The sequence below is a fragment of the Cupressus sempervirens genome, chromosome 3, assembly GCF_028749045.1.
Source record: "Cupressus sempervirens isolate cs-2001-9-10 chromosome 3, ASM2874904v1, whole genome shotgun sequence".
Taxonomy (NCBI): Eukaryota; Viridiplantae; Streptophyta; class Pinopsida; order Cupressales; family Cupressaceae; genus Cupressus; species Cupressus sempervirens.
Window position 1 is genome coordinate 647,440,629 of NC_143120.1, and position 7,869 is coordinate 647,448,497.

At 33.1% G+C, this 7,869-nt stretch overlaps 1 protein-coding gene across 1 annotated transcript; it reads right to left on the minus strand.

Annotated features, from left to right (window-relative positions):
• Positions 1 to 2,063: 2,063 nt before the first annotated feature.
• On the minus strand, positions 2,064 to 7,458 carry LOC149568362 (uncharacterized). Its single transcript, XM_089817551.1, has 7 exons — positions 4,548 to 7,458; positions 4,190 to 4,429; positions 3,684 to 3,821; positions 3,456 to 3,567; positions 3,211 to 3,321; positions 2,548 to 2,661; positions 2,064 to 2,409 (listed from the first exon to the last, which is right to left on the minus strand). The coding sequence occupies exon 1, from the start codon at positions 7,436 to 7,438 to the stop codon at positions 4,625 to 4,627; it is 2,814 nt and encodes a 937-aa protein (XP_089673677.1). The 5' UTR covers positions 7,439 to 7,458; the 3' UTR covers positions 2,064 to 2,409; positions 2,548 to 2,661; positions 3,211 to 3,321; positions 3,456 to 3,567; positions 3,684 to 3,821; positions 4,190 to 4,429; positions 4,548 to 4,624.
• Positions 7,459 to 7,869: the final 411 nt, after the last annotated feature.

Below are 7,869 nucleotides of genomic sequence, written 5' to 3' on the forward strand. Positions count from 1 at the left end.
TGTTATAGATTGATAGAGCATGTTGTTATCTTTCTAATGCTTCAAACAATTCATCAATTGAATACCTAGTTCAAAGGTTATGGTCTACAAAAATTGAGTCTCCTAAAATATGAAATTAAAAAATATGTTGAGCACATAGTTGAGTTGTAACGTGGAGTTGTATATGTTGTACCTAACATCTTTGATTAGAGATAAGATGGGTACTTCTTTAGACAATATTTTTATTCCATAGTTGCATAATACCTTTTGATGGTTTCATGTTTAAAATCTCCTAAATATTAGGTGAATAAGGTAGAGGATATGTAAGAGTCTTATATCTATTTATTTACTTCCTAATATATTATTGGTGATACTCATATGAAAATCTTTCTTTGTAAGTATATTGTATATATTATTGAATTTTCTAAATAATATATTAGGTGACTTTTGGGGTGTAAGGTTTTTCTCTTGTAAGCAATTTCCCCATGTTAATCAATATGGTGTGGTGTGTATTCTATTCATGCTTATTTATATTGTATTTATGCAAATGTTGTAATGACCTAATAATTTTTTTGCATGTCTTTCCTCTCAAGACTAGTGTAGTAAGTTGTTATACTATCTTAATTTCCTTATTGGATGAACCTCTCAATTTGGACAAAATGAGGCATATGCATTCCTTGTCTTAGTCTTAATACATCAATATAAAAGTAACAAAAGGGACTTGAATTTCACCAAGTAATGCTCAATGGAGACAAAGGAATAAGGAAATGGGGAAGTAAGATCATCATTTACTTGCAAAGTCCTAAATTCATCAAAGAAAGAAATATAGTTTTACATGAACTCATACAAACAATTATATCTTTACACAAATTAAATGGTAGCAACAACTATGAACAAATAGACAATTAAAATAGTCCAAAGAAGGATACTATCATCAAGACTTATTTATTATAATCACATTTACAAGAATATATTAACAAACATAATTATTTATAAATTTGTAGAAGATTCACTATCCAACATTTTCTCATATTACAAAGTTGAACCATATTTAAACTAATTGAATGACACACATAACCTATAAATACATTTACCCTAAATTAATTTTGAATTAACATACAACTTTGCATTTTTCCCTTGCATGATTTAAGACCAACAAAAAGCTGCAATAGCTGTCTTCTTAAAGTTGTTCATATGAATTTCTTAGAAAATAAAATGTGAAATATTGTGTTTTACAACAAATCCTTGAAACTATCTGATTATATTTCTCAAGTGTGTACTATTTTCCTTTTGTCGTAAGCTACACTATTGCAATCACATGTACTTAATTAATGATTAATAATTTTGATTGCAACCAATTAGATGTAAGTATTATTAATTTTTATTATCACTTTTCATTTTTCAAAAGTATAAATGTGAGTTTTTTAATTTCTTAAATTTTTGAAAATATTTTAATGCAATTTAATTAACTAATGTATTTGGATCTTATAAGAGGGATACACTACCTACATTGCCGCAATATCCTAAGATCTCATATATGTGTGTGTGTGTGTGTGTGTGAAACTTTTATTTTATTTTAGGTTAATTGTCATCTTAATTTATATATTTATATTCACATATTTCATCCTATTAAGACTTTTTTCTACACAAAAATGTTTCATACACTAATTCATCATTTTTTATTTTTTATTTATAAAAACGCATTATTATTTTAAATACTATTATACACTATTTCTATATTAATTATTATTTTTATATATTATATAATCATTTCATTTGAATAAATTATTTTCATCTAACTTTTACAATTTAAATTTTACTTCTAATTTAATAAATTTTCAATTATTAAAATTTATGGCAAATACAACGTAGCACTTGTTTCAATTATTACAATTTATGTCAAATACAACGTAGCACTTGTTTGAACAAAATTTATTTAATGACCTTGCCATGTTATTTGTTAAAAATAAAAGCCAAAATCGATACTCGGTGTTGCCGTGAAAGCAATCAATAGAGATGATATAATAGCTGAAGACAAAATAATGAAAGATGAAAAATGTAAGTAAGCAAACTTTGGAAACTCGTCATAATGAAAAGAACTCAATTCCTGCATAAAAATACAAAACATTATCCAGTTTGACGGAACGAGTTCTCTTTGGCTTACTGTATTTCCCTTCCTGGTTCAGCGACCCTTGGCTCTGGATGCTAAGGACACTCATCCGTAGTCTTGTTAGTCTAGTGAAAATGATGTGGCATTTAAATAATGATAACATGAGCTGTGAAGGAGGATGTTCTTTTCTGGCTACTAACATGTGATGACGAATCAATAACCAGCTGGTAGAATCCAAACCACTGTATCCCATAAATGTGAGTTGGCTGATATCAGATCTTGTCCATCATCTCGTCTTGGCTCTCATCACGATGGTTTTGCTGGTTTAAAAATACTGTAAATTAGAAATGCACAGCTCCAATAAAATAAAAGCATTAAATATTTGACCGCGTCCCAGAAAACAAATTTAAGCATTTAGTATATCTATATTCTAAATTGGAACTGTTTTGTGTCTGTACCTTTCATATGTTCTGTGCATTTTACTAGCCAAGGTAAGTCATTCAAGCCATTGGAGCCAATATCCCCCAGTTCTGAACAGTCTCAACTACGACGAGTACATTCTGCTGTCAAATCTGCATTGCCAACCAAGCAATAATTAGCATTTTGTTAAGTCTAACCTATATTATTTGTGCATTTTGAGGTTTGATGTTAAAAGTGGAAGCATTCTTTGTTAGCATCTTTCCGACCATTCAAATCGATTCCTAAGACGCCATAAATTTTGTGCTGCACAATCCAAGTCTCGACCATTGTGAACTGTGATGCACCTCCAAAGTATTCGACAAAGATCTATTTAATTTTTGAACAATTTTTTCCTCAAGAGATTGCACAATATTTTGCCAATTGACAAGCTCCAGACAACTACTCCGAAGAATGTAATCTAACAGGAAGCAAATATTTTTACGACATATCGAATACACTCGCAACAAATTGAAGATATTTTGATTGAACGTGAAATTCTCTTCACAGTCTTGCGTTTGTCTTTAACTTACGAATTCTATATTTTCCACTTTCCAGAAAATATAAAACTTTTCCGTAAGATAACCTCATTTGATTTCTTAACAATTTGACACATTACACGAGTGCCTTCAACAAAAATAATTCAAGTGGAAGCGATAACATACTTCTTGCTCCTCACCAAGATATTTTTGCAGCTCCTTGTTAAGCAACACCTCTCATCTCCTGTTAAGCATGAACTCTCATCCCCTCCGTCAGTTTTAACTTAAGTGGCTCAACTGTCATAAAACAGATAATATTCATAGAAATGTCCTGCTAAGGAAAACTAGAGTGAAAAAAAGAGCCCTAACAAATTCTGCTTTAAAACAGTATTATTCAATGTGATGAGCATGACAAAATGAAAGGTGAGTACCAGTTATTTCTGGAAGAACAGATATGGGAATAGGACGTCATATACAAATACTTAATTGTCCCAAACTCCAACGAAAATTTGCTAAAATAATTGAGAAATCTGAATTAAAATCCTGCACGCCGAAAGCGTATCAATATTCAGTAGTCGGGATTAATCGAGAGAATTGAATGATTTCAAATCCTTTACACAGAAGGCAAGCAAGAACGTATCCTCTAATATGAAACAAACCTCTGGTTGAAGCGTACAGCTTCCTCAGATAGATGATAAACATCCGAGACCAGAGTCTTCGAAGCATGTGCGAAAATTATCCGCCATCCCCTAACAAACATAAAACTGCAATTAATTCTTTCCGCTGAATTCAATGACCTGCAAACATATAAAAACTAACATTAATACCTAGCACATATTTTGAAACTTCAAGGACAGATGCTGATTATTATTGCAAAAGGAATTTTACTAAATACTGTGAACATGCTTAAACACAATTCCGAGAAATAAATTACTGGTTGAGTAGAAGTACAGGTTGGAACTACTAACTATGTTCATCCAATGTTTGAAATTTCACGATAAATTTTAGTTTGCTCATGTATACTGAAAGTTTAGAAATCATTGTCTTATTTCCAACAATCGTTTTGTGGAGTCATTATAGTAATGAAAAACACAATTGTAAATCAGAATTGATATTACATGTAGATTGACTAATGTTTTATCAAAGTACCTAAGAGACTCCGTACCTATGTAACTCTGAAAGTGCCAACATGATAGAACTGATAATAATACACTCAAATGAATTTGTTGTACCCCCTCTGTTTTCAACAAGAAGAAACTGGATGAATTTGTTGTACTCCTCTGTGTTCAAGAAGAAGAAACTGGACCAAAACGTGCTTCTCGTGATCTAAAAATCCAACGAGACATTGGCGACCAAAAGCCTGATCTACAAATCCAACAGGATATTGCTGAATTGCAATTGAAACCTGTTTTGAAGATTAACTTCATTAGATTTGACCAAACTAGTTTTCAACTATTTTTCAAAATCATCAACATTATAAAGAATATTTTTTTTTACTTAAAACATTTGTAAACAAAACTTACTTTTCTCTGCTGGTGGTCTGAAAATCGCCATTTATAGTGTATTCAATATACAGATTTATATAAGATCGGGAAATATCTTATCTTGTATGATACAAGTTTTCTCTGAATGTTCGTAGAAGAGAATCAATTATACCATCCATAACTTTGAAGCATTTCGCACTCCAAAATTTGCTGAAATACAATACCCCAATTACAACTGAAAATCCAAATGTAAAGCCCATTCCTATTCCCAAATACCACCATTTATCATCTTCCAGCTCTTCCTTATGATTTTCTTCATAATGGGGAGCAACATTTTCTGAGCATGACACATTGATTTGTAGGCCACATAAATCTGAATTGTTAGAAAATGATGAAGAATCAAATGTCATCATTTGTCCTCTTTGTGGTATCATTCCTGATAACTTATTATGAGAGACATCAAAGTAACTCAAATATGTGAGACATTGCATTTCAACAGGAAGTATACCAGATAACTCATTCCTGGAAATATCAAGTGATTCTAGTTGTAGCATGTTTCCCATAGATTTTGGAATTTCACCACTGAAATGATTTCTTGAAACATTAAGAATTATCAATCCTCTAAGAGATTCAATATCAGAAGGTATTATGCCTGATAAATTGTTGCTTGATAAATCGAGGCATTTCACCAATCTCAAAATTCTTGAATACCTCATACTTTGTGCTTTATTTTGAATGATTATGCTATCTACATAAACCACACCAACATTTGAAGTATTTAATTCAAGAATCTCTGTGTTTTCTGATTGATTTGACATTGCACTCAATTTCATAAAGCCACCCGGAATAATACCTGAAACTTTATTGCTTGACATATCCAATATCTGGAGATTTTTCAGGTTTGATAATTCTGAAGGTATGTTGCCAACAAATTTGTTATACTTTATAATTAGGATGCGAAGACTTTTCAAGCTTCCAATCCAAGTAGGAACCCCCCCACAAAGATTATTATTCCTTAGATCTAGGATTTCTAGAGAACTGCAGTTTGCAAGGGATGGGGGTATGGTCCCTTTCAGCCCATTGAGACCTAATTTCAATGTTTGTAGAGAAGTCATATCTCCAAATATATTTGGAATTGTGCCTTTGAGATTATTCTTTTCAAGATCTAACATGGACAACTGAGAGCATCGTTCTAAACTCAAGGGAATCTTACCACTAAGTGTATTGTTTGAAAAGTCTATAAATCTCAAATTATTTGACTGACAAATAGAATGTGGAATGGGTCCATCAAATAGATTGTTTGACAGATCTAAAAACTTTACATCTTGTAAATAAAGGGGAATATTTCCATGTAACATGTTATTATTCAAATCAATATCCTCAAATCCAAGTAGCTTGAAGGGTAAATTGCCTACAAACTGGTTTGAAGAGAGGTTGAGATAAGAAAGGGACAGAGAATCCCAAAGCCAATCAGGAATATTTCCACTAAGAGAGTTTTGAGATAGATCTAATGAGTCTAGAGTGTATTGAGTTGAAATGAAAGATGGAAAATCACCTTCTATATTACAAGATCCCAAATACATGTTTTCAAGTTGAAAATTGGGAATATAAGTAGCATTAAGTTTTACAGTCAACATATTTCTTGAAATATACAATCCTCGAATATTGGGAATTTTATCAAGGAAGGAAAGTGTGTAAGTTCCAGTGAGTCGATTGTTGCTAAGATCGAGTTGTATGAGTTTGGTGAGGTTACCTATGAAGGTCGGGATGGTGCCACTCAAAGAGTTAGAACTCAGATAAATATCTGTGAGTTTTGATAGCCCACCCAAAGATGTTGGGATGGTGCGGCTGAAAAAGTTAGAACTCATGTCAAGAAATTTAAGCTCTGACAACTGACCTATAGATGTTGGTATGGTGCCACTCAAAGAGTTGGAACTCATGGCAAGGAATGTGAGTTTTGATAGCTTACCCAAAGATGAAGGGATGGTGCCATTCAAAGAGTTATCACTCAGGTCAAGATGTGTCAAACTTGATAGCTTAACCAAAGATGTTGGGATGGTGCCACTCAAAGAGTTAGATCTCATGTCAAGATTTGTGAGCTTTGACAACTTGCCCAAAGATTTTGGGATGGTACCATTCAAATGATTATGATACAAACTAAGACTAATAATCTTTGAAAGCTTACCCAAAGACATTGGGATGGTGCCAATCAAAGAGTTAGAAGTCAGCTCGAGAATTGTGAGCTTTGATAGCTTACCAAAAGATGTTGGGATGGTGCCACAGTTATAACTCAATTGTACATATGTGAGCTTTGAAAGTTTATCCAAAGATGTAGGAATGCTCCCACTCAAAAAATTATAACTGAGATCAAGATATGTTAGTTTTGACAGCTTACTCAGAGATATTGGAATAGCACCATTTAAATAATTGAAATGTAAATCAAGATATGTTAAGCTAGACAAATTACCAATCTCCATTGGAATCTGGCCAATGAAATTAGAGTCATACAAGCTTAAATACCTCAATCTGTTGAGCTTGTGAAAGTGCGAATGGATAGCAAGAGGGAAGAAGACACTCTCACTCAAGTCCAAGTGCTCCAGATGCTGCAGTTGGAATAGTCCCCCACGAAGTTCCCTCCAGGACATGAATGGCCTTGTGAAATCGAAGAAGGCATCGAGGGGTTGTGGACTGAGATCTAAAGAAATGATGTGGGCAGTGATTGGGTGGCAGGTGACTCCCTCCCACGCGCAGCAGTTAAATCCCTCCCACGATTGCAGTGTGTTAAAAGAGGAAGTGAAGTCGAGGCCCTCTTTGAAGTCTAAGAGGGAATTCCTTTCATCCGCATGACATGCGGAGGAGCATGGCATGCAAGGCATCATCACCATTACTAATAACAACATTATAATCACCATCTTCATTGCAGATTGCATAGCAGTTCTCTGATCTCTCTCAAAACAATTTATTCTCTCTGTGTGAAAACCTGGAATTTATAAGTGTATTCCTCCAATCTCTAGAAACTTTTTCTACGTTTATTCCACCAGGGAAAGTGGGGAGAAATATCCTCCATTGAATTTTCCACACTTGTTGGCTCAAATTTCCGCACTTTTCAAAGTCCGTTTGATAAATACAATATTTAGAGTTCCTTCTACCGCTTCAAGACTCATTTTCCGCGACTCTTTCGCTCAATTATATGGCAGAAATGTTGGCTTCCCAAATCATTGGCCGCTCAATTATCTCATTTTAGGGTGGGGTCTCATGCAAGCTACCTTTCTAAATTATTTTGAATCTTATGATTCCATGATTTATGTTGTATATTCAAGTTGACAATTTTAGTTCCACAATTTAAGGAAAATAAATAAAA

Bases quoted from the DNA above. Each gene is read 5' to 3' on its own strand.
- LOC149568362 (XM_089817551.1), bottom strand. From the start codon at position 7,438: ATGCAATCTGCAATGAAGATGGTGATTATAATGTTGTTATTAGTAATG.